Source organism: Macaca fascicularis, chromosome 13 (genome assembly GCF_037993035.2).
Source record: "Macaca fascicularis isolate 582-1 chromosome 13, T2T-MFA8v1.1".
In the NCBI taxonomy this organism is placed as follows: Eukaryota; Metazoa; Chordata; class Mammalia; order Primates; family Cercopithecidae; genus Macaca; species Macaca fascicularis.
The window spans coordinates 36,940,491-36,956,082 of NC_088387.1; the positions used below are offsets into that span (position 1 = coordinate 36,940,491).

General features: G+C 37.8%; 1 protein-coding gene across 1 annotated transcript in view; it reads right to left on the reverse strand.

Moving 5' to 3' along the window:
- The window catches only part of DNAH6 (dynein axonemal heavy chain 6), a 367,549-nt gene that overhangs the window by 161,548 nt on the left and 190,409 nt on the right, over window positions 1-15,592 (reverse strand). The window contains exons 34-35 of the mRNA XM_005575454.5: window positions 1,860-2,415; window positions 980-1,102 (exon numbers count right to left, since the gene is read on the reverse strand). Coding sequence (XP_005575511.2) covers window positions 980-1,102; window positions 1,860-2,415 — 679 coding nt within the window. The remainder of the gene's footprint in view (window positions 1-979; window positions 1,103-1,859; window positions 2,416-15,592) is intronic.

A 15,592-nucleotide genomic window follows, 5' to 3' on the forward strand; every position in this document is an offset into this window, starting at 1 on the left:
TTGGGGGTGAGGGAGTACATGGGAACCCTCATTTCTGTTCAATTTTTCTATAAACTTAAAACTGCCCTAGGCATAAAAATGTCTGCTAATTTTAAAAAAGTGAATTCAGAAAAGTTAAAAGTCTTAAGGTAGCCAATGATAAACTCTCAATTCTGAGAATTACTGTCTTTAATAAGGTACTCTGAGACTAGACCATAATATTCTTAAAATGTTCATGCAAAGAAAGGAGGAAAACAATAGTTTTCTGGCTCATCTTTGGAGGGGGAGAGGCAGAGATGAAGACGGCTTATTTGGAGTAGGGGATGAGATGTGGGGGAAACATCTCAAAGGACTACTTGTTCAGCTAAGCTAAAGAGAAAAATTCTGTGTTAGAATGGAGAAGCTACAGAAAGTAGTATGAAACTGATTTGTTTTGAATAACAATGTATAAGCTTTTCTTCAATTTGGGTGGAATTGTACCTCTGAGGTTAGTATGTGTCTTAGGTCTCGCACCTACAATTGGGGTAGGATGTAAATGGGTTTTCTTTTATCTTTGGCTGTCATAGGTGTTAGGGGCTCTGAAAATCCAAAAACAATGACAGTTAGGGTCTAGACTTAAATATTATTTTTCTTCCTTTTGGTTTTGTTTTATTACTCCCAAGCTTTCTGCAAAGTCTCAATGCCTCAGGCTGTTGTAGTTGTGTTTTTAGGGACTCACAAAAGTGGCTTGTGTTTCAGTCTGGGGAGAAGCCAGACAGAATAGGCAGGAGGAAGTGTGAGTAGGCCGGCTGGCAGGCTGGGGTAACAAGAAATGAGGACAGATTTGGGGAGTATATAAACATTCCTGGAGGATTCTAGGAATCCATAGGGAGGACTAGGTAAAATAATGAAGTCCCCTCAATCAAGCACCATGAGTCCTTAACATATTGTTATTTGTGCACTAGAAGGCAACGTGAGTCCTGACAGATGGAGATATTGGGGAATATCTGATTGCACTTACATTTTTAGAAATACCCTTCATCCAAGTTTTAACATAAGGCATCCATTTCAGTTCTTCAGGATCCACAAACACCATTCCACATCGACTGACAGTTGCAGGGGAGGCAACCCGCAGATCTTGCACCTAAAGTTGAAGAAAGTTGAGCAGGAAACCGCTAATATGATACTTCCTTATTTCTCCAACTTCAGTGTTCACACTTATAAAATGATTCACACTTTTAAAGTCTAACTTAACATTGAAAGGCTTTGTGTGGAAGAGAGTGGGAGAGCAATAAGTAATTAGAAATGCAAGAACAAACTTAAATGAGTATAAGGCGAAAAAATTCCCACAAGTACAGGAGGATACTGTCAAATTCTATGGGCAGGGCTATTTTTTCTTTCTTCTCTTTGCTTTTCTCTTTTCTCCTTTTCATTCTTGTATTAGAATCCCTAGCACATAGTAGGCATTCAATCAGTATTTGATGAATGAATAGAACACAGGTGGCATCCTTCATAATGTTTGTAGCTGTACTTGGTCCACATTCTTCTCCCAATCCCTCATCAAATATTCATATCACAGTGGGATAATTTATTCTTATTAAATATAATAATTTTTAAATTTAAAATGCACTTCAAATGATACAAAGTGCTCTCTCTCTCTCTTTCTTCCTCTCTCCCTCTCTCAGGGAAGCCAGAATTTATTGTACTTCCTATTTATAGAGACAAGAACATTTGAGACTTTGACTGTCAATCTATTACAAAAGGATAATTTAATAAGTAAGTAAACAGAACATAATAATAGACATTATAGATAGTAAAGGCTACATCAGTGTGAGAAAAAATGTAATGATGGTATGCCAATTTAATGAATGATTTCACTCCACAGTAATGTGTACACTTACCTCAAAAAGCATGTGAATTTGAGGTGTGAGTTTAATCCTCTCACTGTTAGCCAGGCAAAGCATCTTGTTATCATCCAGCACTGTATTCATGTTTTCAATCCAAAGAGCATCTACTGGCCCATCACTGATGATCCATTTATGGTCTTCTGAAGTATCATTCACAGCTGCTCGGACACTTAGTGCCATCAAACCATCTTTCCATTCCAAGGTTAAGTTATTAACCTCTCCATATAATTCGCCCATGGTAATTGATTTAGGGTTGAGAACATATGTTTTAACTGCTTGGTAAAAGGGATTTTCTATCCCAAGTTTTTGTAAATTCCCTAAAGTTTCTGCTAGTATTCGGTAAACTGTGGTCTTGCCACCTCCTGTTGGTCCAACTAACATAACACCATGCCTTACTAGCATTGTTTCATAAAACTGTATCACCTTTCTAACCATACACATCTCAGGCTGAAGATTTTGTCCATTCATGACATCCACAATTGTTGACTGTAAAATACCATAATCATGTTCTGGAATTTGGACTCCAGGAAAAAGGTCAGATATGATTCCACTGTCAAAACAAAAATAAAATCAATTAGGAGCAACTGGTCATTGATTTTTCCCATATTTGTTACAATCAATGAAATATTATGAGTCTTATTGTTTCTCATTGATCTTTCTCTTCTGAACATGTACAGTATTAGTTTGTCCTACATGCTGTACCAGAATCTATCATTTCTCTGATATCATGTATGATTTTGTTTGTTTTCTGTATAGTAGACCAATGTTCATAAGTATATTAGGAGCTTCTTGGGAGTAAGCAATATCTTTTGTGTTTCTTTCTGTATTTCTCACAGTACATGGCACAGTATCAAGCATATAGAAGGTGATGAACTTATTTTTAATTATTTAAAAAATTATAAAATATCTCACTTAAAAATTTAAAATTATTTAAAAATTATATTTAAAATTATATTTATAGTTCAAATTTTCCTAAAATCATTTACATATGCTCATAACTGTATGTGGCTATTCAGAAAAATAAGATGAATATAGAATTAAAATTAGTTTTATGCAAGAAGGGAGGAAGGAAAAATGTGACTGTTTCTATAGGAAACAGTTGATATGAGATGTTTCTATGGGAAAAAAGAAGCTAAATCTTTACTTCACATTATATACACAAATACATCTGTGATACAGTTAAAACCTTACATAAAGTGACCAAAGTACTAGAAGAAAGTACAAGAGCTAGATTTTGCAACATTGTGGTAAGGCGGTCTTTCTAAGAAAGGCAGGATATCTACAACTGTAAAAAGAAGTTGACAGAGTGAAAAAAGAAAAACAAACAGACAAAAATCAAACTTCTGTGAGATAAAAGGCTTTATATACAAACCTAAAGCATGAATGAGAGACTTAGAAAAACATTTCCAATGTTTATATCAGATAAAGGTTATGTGTTTCTATAAATCAGTAAGTAAGAGTACAATAGGAACATGCTCCAAGAATAATAATTATAAATAAATAATGAACATAGGAAATGACACCCAATGACTCTAATAGTTACAGAAATGAATATTAAAATAGGCTACTACATTTGGCCTCTCTTTAAAACACTTATGGGGAAATAGGCACCTTCATAAAACCACTTATGTAAATGTAAAAGGGTAACTCATCTTTGGAGGACAATTTGATTGAATCTATTTAAATAAAAAATGTGGAAACCCTATAACCTAGGAAACTTACTTCCAGGAATCTCCCTTGTAGAAATATCATACCTGTGCAAAGATATATGTATAGGAATGTTCATTATTAGCATAGAAAACAATTAGGAAAAAATCTAAATGTCCATATATAAGACCTTTCACATTAAAATAGTTCTATAGGTTTATTATGTCTCAAAGTACCATCTTACATAATAGCAGTCTAGCAGCAGTACAAAAAAATAGACTCATGCATATATACTAACATGAAAAAGATGCTTAAGATATGTAACTAATTGAAAAAGCAACAGCTGTAAAAATAGAAATGTATTAAAGGTAATACATGAAAATGTCAACCAACTTATTTCTCCGGAAAGATGGAACAGACTTACTTTTCCCTATTCCTTCCATTAAGTACAACTAAAATCCCTGTACATTAAGTAAAATAAATGAAAGAAGACTCTGAAAGGTAGAGAGAAGGCAGATTGGCTAGGTACTTAAGATGCAAGCAGTAACAGTGTCGAGTCTCTTGTGTCTTTTTGTCTTTTACATCCTGGCAATCCAGAAATGCCAATGGGCACAGATTTTTAAAAAAAAGCCCTAGGAAAAGCTTACCGCCTTTATCCAAAGGACCAGGAAAGGGGCAGCCCAGCAAGACAGAAAACTTTTAGGCAATAACTGCTCTACTCTAACCAAACACCGCTGAAAACTCCTGAGGTATTTATTCCTACCCACACCAGCAGATACTGAGTACGGAGCCCAGACTTCCACTCTAGCTAGGGTGTAACAAGTCTCCTGAAATTCCTCTCCTCATTCCCCCATGGTGTCAGAGAAGGCCATATAGGGATGTACTTTCATCCTCACTGGGAAGTAATGATACTCCCTTTGGTATTAGTGGAGACCATATGGGAAGCCTGGACTTCCAGCCCTCCCCAGGAATAATGAAGCACCCCTTCCTCTCTCTGATGGGTGGCATCAGAGGAGGCTCAGTGGAGAGTTAGGACTTTTACCACTGTCCAGGGGTAATATAGCTGTCTTCCCTGTGGCATCAGTGGAGGTTACGTGGGGAGCAGTAATGAGGTATTTCTACTCTTCTATCCAGGACAATATCACTGGAGGACTGCCAGGGAGCTGGAACTCCCACCCCTACACAGCAGAAATGACTGCTCCCACCAGACACCGATAAAACTTGAATTCTATCCCCACCTGGCAGTAACAAAGTTGCATTTCTAATTTCTCTTGCTGGTGTGGCATCAGGAAAAGCCAGCTAAAACAAGTTTAGATAAGATCTAGAGTCTCATAACATAATATCTCAGATAAGTAGGTTTCAATAAAAATCATTCATCATATCAAAAGCCAGAAAGATCTCAAACTGAACTAAGAGAGACAATCAATAGATGCTAACACTGAGATAAGAGAGATGTTAAAACTGTCTGACAAATGTATTTTATTTCTTAAGGGATACGGTCTCACTATACTGCCCAGGCTGGCCTTGAACTCCTGGGCTCCAACAATCTTCCTGCCTCAGCCTTCTGACTAGCCAGGACTATAGGTGCATGTGACTACACACAGGTGAGATCATTATCTTAAAACAGACATCATGAAAATGTTTTAAGAACCCATTATGAACACATTAGAAACAAAAGAATATAAGGACATCTCAGCCAAAAAAAAGAAAGAAAAAAGAATATACAAAGAACCTGTGAGAAATTTTAGAACTGTTCCCCTTCCCGAGTCCAAGTGATCTCATTGTTCAGTTCCCACCTATGAGTGAGAACATGCGGTGTTTGGTTTTCTGTTCTTGTGATAGTTTGCTGAGAATGATGGTTTTCAGCTGCATCCAGGTCCCTACAAAGGACACAAACTCATCCTTTTTTATGGCTGCATAGTATTCCATGGTGTATATGTGCCACATTTTCTTAATCCAGTCTGTCACTGATGGACATTTGGGTTGATTCCAAGTCTTTGCTATTGTGAATAGTGCCGCAATAAACATACGTATGCATGTGTCTTTATAGCAGCATGATTTATAATCCTTTGGGTATATACCCAGTAATGGGATGGCTGGGTCATATGGGGCCTATCATGGGGAGGGGGGAGGGAGGAAGGATTGCATTGGGAGTTATACCTGATGTAAATGACGAGTTGATGGGTGCTGACGAGTTGATGGGTGCAGCACGCCAACATGGCACAATTATACATATGTAACAAACCTGCACGTTATGCACTAGAACTTAAAGTATAATAATAATAAAAAAGAAAAAAAAGAAATTTCAGAACTGAAAAAATACAATAAAAAATCAACAGATGGGTTCAAGAGCAAAATGGAAGGGATAGAAGAAAGAACTGGTAAACTGCAAGACAGAATAATAGAAGTTACCCAATCTGAACAAGACAGAGAAAATTGTCTGAAAAAAAAAATAAGCAGCCCTTGGAGACCTATGGAAATATAACAAAAGATCTAACATTTGTGTCATTGGAGTCTCAAACGATGGGGAAAGATGAAAGAGCTGAAGAAGTATTCAGAGAAATAATGACTGAAAATGTCACACATTTGCCAAAAAGCACGAACCTACAGATTTAAGACGTTGATCAAATCTCAAACAGGATAAACCCGAAGAAATCCATATGAAGAAACAACATAGTCAAACTTCTAAACACGGAAGACAATGAAAACAATCTTAGCAGCAGCCAGAAGAAAAAAAAGAAATGACACCTTACCAACAGGGAAAAATCCCCACACAGAATAACAGCAAAATTCTCATCTGAGACCATGGAGGATGACAGGAAGTGGTACATCTTTTTTAAAAAATGTTTTATTTTCAGTTCTGGGGGGTACATGTGCAGGATGTGCAGGTTTGTTACATAGGTAAATGTGTGCCATGGTGGTTTGCTGCAACTATCAATCCATCATTTTCCAGCTCCTACTTATAAGTGAGAACATGCGGTGTTTGGTTTTCTGTTCCTACATTAGTTTGCTGAGTTTATGGTGTCCAGCTTCATCCATGTCCCTGTAAAGGACATGATCTCATTCCTTTTAATGGCTGCATAGAATTTCATGGTGTACATGGGAAGTATATGGTACAACAGCTTTCAAGTACTGAAACAACTGTCACTCCAGAATCTTATACCCAGGGAAAATATCCCTCTAGAATGAAGGGAAATAAAGACATTCTCAGATAAAGGAAAAGGAAATGAATTTGTAGCCAGCAGATCTACCATGAAGAATGGCTAAAGGGAATTTCCCTAAGCAAAAAGAAATGATGAAAAGAAGCAAACTTGGAGCATCAGAAAGGAAGAAAGAACACGATAAATAAAAATATGAGCTCCTATTATGAACATGGTATTACCATTCATTGCGAAAAGTAATTGTATATTTATATATAAGCATCCTTCAGAGATGCTGTGGGTTCAGTTTCAGAGCACTACAATAAAGTGAATATAGCAATAAAGCAACTCATTTTTTGGTTTCTCAGTGCATATAAAATTTATTGCTATGCTATACTGTAGTCATTTAAGCATGCAATAGCATTATGTTTAAAAAATGTACATACCTTTATTTAAAAATGCTTTATTGCTAAAAAAGGCTAATGACCATCTGAGCTGTTGGCAAGTCATAATCTTTTTGCTGGCAGAGGGTCTTACCTCAATGTTGATAGCTGCTGACTGAGCAGGATGGTAGTTGCTGAAGGCTGGAGTGACTGTGGCAGTTTCTTAAAATAAGACAATAATGTTTGCCATGTTCACTGACTCTTTTGTGAAAGATATCTATGTGCTTGTGATGCTGTTTGATAGCATTTTACTCACAGCAAAACTTCTTTCAAAGTTGAAGTCAGTTCTCTCAAACCCTTCCACTGCTTTATCAACTATATTTATGTAATAGTCTGAGTCTTTTGTTGTCATTTCAACAACATTTACAGCATCTTCACCAGGAATAGATCCCATCTCAGGAAACTACTTTCTTTGCTAATCCATAAGAAGCAACACCTCATCCATTCACGTTTGATCATGAGATTGCAGCAATTCAGTCACATCTTCAGGCTCCACTTCTAATTCTAGTTCTCTTGCTGTTTCCACCACATCTGTAGTTACTTCCTTCACTGAGGTCTTAAACCCCTCAAAATCATCCATGAGGGTTGGAATCAACTGTTTCCAAACTCCTGTTAATGTTGACATTCTGTCTTACCATGAATCATGAATGTTCTTAATGACATCTAGAATGATGAATCCTTTTCAGAAGGTTTTAAAATTAACTTTGCCTGGATCCATTAGAGAAATCACTATCTATGGCAGACAGAGCATCACAAAATATGTTTCTTAAATAATAAGACTTGAAAGTTGAAAGTACTCCTTGATCCATGGGCTACAGAATGGATGTTGTGTTAGCAGACATGAAAACAACATTCATCTCCTTGTACATCTCCCTCAGAGGCCTTGAGTGACCAGGTGCATTGCCAATGAGCAGCAATATTTGAAAAGGAGTCTTTTTTTCTGAGCAGTAACTCTCAATCGTGATTTAGCCCTTTTCTCATTTAGAACAAAAAAGGGCAGCTCACTGCCAGTGCTCATTTAATTTTACATAAACATGCTCTGTGAGGCTGAAAGAAATCTGACTGCTTTTCAGTGTGAAAATAAAATGTAAAAACTGTTCTTGGAGTTATTTCTCAACAGAACTAACATTAGAATCATCCAAATCATCAGAGTCATCTATTTTGGAAAAATCAGATTCATCAAATGAATCTTGGGCCAACGACTATTAAAAAACAATGTTAACATCATGCACAGGAATGTTATGCTTTCTAGGATTTGACATTTTCAGTGATCAAGAATTACTATGTTTTGTAAGTGGAAATACCACTACTAAAAACAGAATGCTATAGAATGATGCCTTTTGTTTCCAAAGTCAGTATACTACAGCAATGTGAAAATAATAATAAAAGTGAGATAATTCCTGACAAAGTTATCTCGGGTTAAATTCTGCAGCCACAAGTACAAATTCTGCGCTGCCAATGAGTACTCTCAGGGCAAACGGGAAAAGGGTTAAAATATTCAGTAAACCATTCTCTAAACAGACATGCTGTCATCCAGGCCCTGTTGTTTCATTTTTAGAGCACAGGCAGAGTAGATTTCTTGTAATTCTTAAGGGCCCTAGGTTTTTGGAGTGGTAAATGAGCATCGGCTTTAACTTAAAACCACCAGTTGCTTTAGCCTCTAACTAGAGTAAGCCTGGCCTTTAAAGCTTTGAAGCCAGGCGTTGGTTTCTCCTTTTTCACTATGAAAGTCCTATATGGCATCATCTTCTAATAGAAGGCTGTTTTATCTACATTAAAAATCTGTTGCTTAGTGTAGCCACCTTCATCAGTGTTCTTAGCTCTGGATAACTTACTGCAGCCTCTACATCAGCGTTTGCTAGTTTACCTTGTACCTTATATGTTATGGAAATAACTTCTTTGCTTCAACTTCATGAAGGAAACTTCATGAAGCTAGCTAGAAAAATAAGTTTGAAGCTAGCTACTTCACCAGGAGTAGATCCCATCGCAGGAAACTACTTTTGGTTGGGTACGGTGGCTCACACCTGTAATCCCAGCACTTTGGTAGGCTGAGGCGGGCTAATCACTTGAGGCCAGGAGTTCAAGACCAGCCTGGCCAACAGGGTGAAACTCTTCCTCTACCAAAAATACAAAATTAGCCAGGGGTGGTGGCGTGCACCTGTTAGTCTCAGCTACTTGGGAGGTTGAGGCAGGAGAATTGCTTGAACCTGGGAGGCAGAGGTTGCAGTGAGCCAAAATTGTGTCACTGCACTCCAGCCTGGGTGACAGAGTGAGACTGTCTCAAAGCAAAGAAACAAACAAACAAAAAATGACTTTCTTTGCTAATCTATAAGAAGCATCTCCTCATCCATGCAGGTTTTATTATGAGATTGCAGCAATTCAGTCACATGTCTGCTAGCTTTGAACTTTTCTTCTGCAGCTTCCTCACCACTTTTTCCCCCTTTATAGAACTGAAGAGAGTTAGGGCCTTGATCTGGATTAGGCTTTGGCTTAATGGAATGTTGTGGCTGGTTTAATCTTTTATCCAGACCACTAAAACTTTCTCCTTATCAGTAATAAGGTTACTTTATGTTTCTTATCAGTCATGTATTCACTGGAGTAGCACTTTTAATTTCTTTCAATATCTTTTCCTTTGCATTCACAATTAGGCTATTTGGCACAAGAGGCCTAGCTTTCAGCCTATCTTGGCTTTAGACATGTCTTCCTCACTAAGCTTAATCGTTTCCAGCTTTTGATTTAAGGTGAGAGGTGTGTGACTCTTCCTTTCATCTGAACACTAGTGACCATTGTAGGGTCATTAGTTGGCCTAATTTCAATATTATTGTGTCTCAGAGAAGAGGAAGGCCCAAGGAGAAGGAGGGAGATGGCAGAACGGCTGTCTGTGGAGCAGTCAGAGCACACATTTATCAGTTAAGTTTGCTGTCATGTATGGGTGCAGTTTGTGGTGCTCCCAGAACAACCGCAATAGTAACATCAAAGATCACTGATCACAGATCACCATAACAGATATAATAATAAAAAAAGTTTGAAATATTGTGAAAATTACTAAAATTACCACATATACACATGGTAAATACAAACTGTTGGAAAAATTGTGCTGATAAACTTGCTTGATGAAGGGTTACTACAAACCTTCAATTTATAAAATACATGACATCTGCGAAGTGCAATAAAATGAAGTGAAATAAAATGAGGTATGCCTGTAGATACCTCTGCCCTCAACACTGGAGACACAGACAGTCACATACACAGGATCACAACAAACTAGCATAGGAGCCAGTGCCAGGGTAGGAAAATGTCAGCTGTAATTGATAAATTGCTTTAGGCTAGATGTGGAGATGTCTGAGAGTTAAAAACTCCAGGGGCATCCAGTCATGGGGTGGAGGGGCACATCTTTTGTGAATTTTACCTCTAGGAGCTCAACCAGGTTCTTGGAGTAAATATCTGAGAGAAATCCCATCATGTGAAAATTTTTGCAATCTATGCATCTGGCAGAGGTCTAATATCCAGCATCTATAAGGAACTTAAACAAATTTATAAGAAAAAACAAACAGCCCCATTAAAAAGTGGGCAAAGTACATGAACAAGCACTTCTCAAAAGATGACACACATGCAGCCAACAAACATGAAAAAACCCTCAACATTACTGATCAATAGAGAAATGCAAATCAAAACCACAATGTGATACCATCTCATGCCAGTTAGAATGGCTATTATTATTATTATTATTAATATTTTTTGAGATGGAGTTTCACTTTTGTTGTCCAGGCTGGAGTGCAGTGGCACAATCTTGGCTTACTGCAACCTCCACCTCCTGGGTTCAAGTGATTCTCCTGCCTCAGCCTCCCAAGTAGCTGGGATTACAGGCATGTGCCACCATGCCCAGCTAATTTTATATTTTTAGTAGAGACAGGGTGTCACCATATTGGTCAGGCTGGTCTCAAACTCTTGACCTCAGATGATCCACCTGCCTTGTCCTCCCAAAGTTGTTGGGATCACCGGTGTGAGCTACCACACCCAGCCTAGAGTGGCTATTACTAAAAAATCGAAAAACAACAGATGTTGGTGAGGTTGTGGAGAAAAAAGAATGCTTTTACACTGTTAGTGGGAGTGTAAATTAGTTCAACCACTGTGGAAAGCAGTTTAGTGATTCCCCAAAGAGCTAAAAACAGAACTACCATTTGACCCAGCAATCCCATTACTGGGTATATACTTAAAAAAATATAAGTCATTCTGTTATAAAGACACATACATGTGTATGTTCATTGCAGCATTATTATAAATAGCAAAGACATGTAACCAACTTAAAAACCCATCAATGAGAGACTGGATAAAGAAAATGTGGTACATATGCACCTTGGAATACTATGCAGCCATAAAGAGGAATGAGATTATATCCTTTGCAGAAACATGGATGGAGCTGGAGGCCATTATCCTTAGCAAACTAATGCAGGAACAGAACACCAAATACTGTATGCTCTCACTTATAAGTAGGAGCTAAATGATGAGAACACATGGACACATGGTGGGGAACAACACACACCAGAGCCTGTCAGAGGGTGGGGAGTGGGAGGAGGGAGAGGGTCAGGAAAAATAGCTAATGGATGCTGGGCTGAATGCCTGGCTGAATGCTGGGTGAATGCCTGTGCAGCAAACCACCATGGCACATGTTTACCTATGGAACACACCTGCACATCCTGCACATGTACCCTGGACCTTAAAATAAAAGTTGGAAAGGAAAAAAAAAAAATCACATTTGGAAAAAAAAAAAAAAAAAGAAATCTCTTCATGCTTCTGGCAGGGGAGGGGAAAAGAAACCATTATGAAATAGGCTGGAGCACCCTGCTTTTCCTAATAAGAAGCCAGGATAATTAATCAGAGCCTAACCTGCTAGAGTTTTGTCAGGGCCTAACAGACCTGGGGGAAGGGAAACATCAGCTCCAGCTGGCTCTAGCCTTTCACTGGGAGAAGGGAATTACCCAGCTCTAGGCCACTGTAGTCACCCTGTACCACCTAACAGGGGGAGAAAAAAAGTGAGAAACACTTATGAAGCTTACAGTTGGCATAGGCTCATTAAAAGACTGAGTCCTAATCCTAGGACAATAGAACACTTTCCCTCCTGCTGCACCTTACTCTACATTACTTATAGCCAACTTACTTTTGGCCCAGTTCTTTTTATTTTCTAAACCTACATCATGTTCAGCCATCAAGAAAATATTATGAGGTATAATAAAAGGCAACCCCTCCCCACCATTTGAAAAGACAGAGCAAGCAGTAGAACCAGACATGGGAGGGATGCTGAAATTATTGGACAGGGATTTAGAACAGTGATGATGAATACGTGAAAGGCTCTAATGGATAAAATAGACAGCATGCAGAAACAGCTGGGCAATGTAAGCAGAGATATGGAAAACCAAAGAAAGAAGCAAAAAGAAATGTATTATCAAAACCAGCACACTATAATAGAGATGAAGAATGCCTTTGATAGGCTTATTAGTAGATTGGACACAGCTGAGGAAAGTACCTCTGAGCTTTAGGGTACCTCAATAGAAACCTCTGAAACTGAAAAGTAAAGAGAATAAAGACTGGAAAAGCAACATAATACCCAAGAACCATGGTACAACTACAAAAGGAGTACCACGTGTGCAATAGGAATACCAGAGGGTAAGAGAGGGAGAAAAGAACAGAAGAAATATTTGAAAGAATAATAACAGAATTTCCCCAAATTAATGTCACCCACCAAACCTTAGATCCAGGAAACTCAGAAAACACTAAGCAGGATAAATACCTAAAAATTATACCGAGGCAGGTCATTTTAAAACCACAGAAAATTAAAGAAAAAATATAGAAAGAAGCCAGAAAAAAAAAAAACAAAAAAAAAAATAACACTGTACCTATAGATGAGCAAAGATAAGAATTTCATTTGACTTTTCCTCAGAAACTATGCAAGCAAGAAGAGAGTGGAGTGAAACATGAGGAAAATCCCACCAACCTAGAATTCTGTACCCTGTGAAATTATCCTTCAAAAGTGAAGGAGAAATAAAGACTTTCTTTTTTTTTTAATTTATTTTTTATTATTATTATACTTTAAGTTCTAGGGTACATGTGCATAACGTGCAGGTTTGTTACATATGTATACTTGTGCCATGTTGCTGTGCTGTACCCATCAACTCGTCAGCACCCATCAACTCGTCATTTACATCAGGTATAACTCCCAATGCAATCCCTCCCCCCTCCCCCCGCCCCATGATAGGCCCCGGTGTGTGATGTCCCCCTTCCCGAGTCCAAGTGATCTCATTGTTCAGTTCCCACCTATGAGTGAGAACATGCGGTGTTTGGTTTTCTGTTCTTGTGATAGTTTGCTAAGAATGATGGTTTTCAGCTGCATCCATGTCCCTACAAAGGACACAAACTCATCCTTTTTTATTGCTGCATAGTATTCCATGGTGTATATGTGCCACATTTTCTTAATCCAGTCTGTCACTGATGGACATTTGGGTTGATTCCAAGTCTTTGCTATTGTGAATAGTGCCGCAATAAACATACGTGTGCATGTGTCTTTATAGCAGCATGATTTATAATCCTTTGGGTATATACCCAGTAATGGGATGGCTGGGTCATATGGTACATCTAGTTCTAGATCCTTGAGGAATCGCCATACTGTTTTCCGTAATGGTTGAACTAGTTTACAATCCCACCAACAGTGTAAAAGTGTTCCTATTTCTCCACATCCTCTCCAGCACCTGTTGTTTCTTGACTTTTTAATGATCGCCATTCTAACTGGTGTGAGATGGTATCTCATTGTGGTTTTGATTTGCATTTCTCTGATGGCCAGTGATGATGAGCACTTTTTCATGTGTCTGTTGGCTATATGAATGTCTTCTTTTGAGAAATGTCTGTTCATATCCTTTGCCCACTTTTTGATGGGGTTGTTTGTTTTTTTCTTGTAAATTTGTTTGAGTTCTTTGTAGGTTCTGGATATTAGCCCTTTGTCAGATGAGTAGATTGCAAAAATTTTCTCCCATTCTGTAGGTTGCCTGTTAACTCTGATGGTAGTTTCTTTTGCTGTGCAGAAGTTTTTAGTTTAATTAGATCCCATTTGTCAATTTTGGCTTGCAGATGACATGATTGTATATTTAGAAAATCCCATTGTCTCAGCCCAAAATCTCCTTAAGCTGATAAGCAACTTCAGCAAAGTCTCAGGATACAAAATTAATGTGCAAAAATCACAAGCATTCTTATACACCAGTAACAGACAAACAGAGAGCCAAATCATGAATGAACTTCCAGTCACAATTGCTTCAAAGAGAATAAAATACCTAGGAATCTAACTGACAAGGGATGTAAAGGACCTCTTCAAGGAGAACTATAAACCACTGCTCAGTGAAATAAAAGAGGACACAAACAAATGGAAGAACATACCATGCTCATGGATAGGAAGAAACAATATCGTGAAAATGGCCATACTGCCCAAGGTTATTTATAGATTCAATGCCATCCCCATCAGGCTACCAATGAGTTTCTTCACAGACTTGGAAAAAACTGCTTTAAAGTTCATATGGAACCAAGAAAGAGCCCGCATCTCCAAGACAATCCTAAGTCAAAAGAACAAAGCTGGAGGCATCACACTACCTGACTTCAAACTATACTACAAGGCTACAGTAACCAAAACAGCATGGTACTGGTACCAAAACAGAGATATAGAGCAATGGAACAGAACAGAGTCCTCAGAAATAATACCACACATCTACAGCCATCTGATCTTTGACAAACCTGAGAGAAACAAGAAATGGGGAAAGGATTCCCTATTTAATAAATTGTGCTGGGAAAATTGGCTAGCCATAAGCAGAAAGCTGAAACTGGATCCTTTCCTTACTCCGTATACGAAAATTAATTCAAGATGGATTAGAGACTTAAATGTTAGACCTAATACCATAAAAACCCTAGAGGAAAACCTAGGTAGTACCATTCAGGACATAGGCATGGGCAAAGACTTCATGTCTAAAACACCAAAAGCAACGAAATAAAGACTTTCTCAGACAAATAAATATTGAGAAAATTTGTTGCCAGTAGCCCTGCCTTGCAAGAAATATTAAAAGAAGTTCTTTAGAGAGACGAAAAATAACATAGGTCAGAAACTCTGATCTACCTAAAGGAAGAGCATGGAAGATGGAATAATTGAAGGTAAAAAAGAAAATTTTAATTTTTCTTTGTCTTAATTGATCTAACAGATAACAGTTTGTTCTAAATAGCTATAGCAACAATGTATTTGATTATGTATGCCTATGTATATATTATATATGTGCTTATGTATGTTCATATATAAGTAAAATGAATGACAGCAATGACACAAGGGATGGAAGGGAGGAATTAGGATAGAAGAGAGAAACAGAATTGTTATTATAAGGTACTAACACTTCCCCTGAAATGGTATTGTGTTAATTGAAAGTGGGCTTAGATTATTTGTAAATGTATATTGCAAAATCTAGGGCAACCA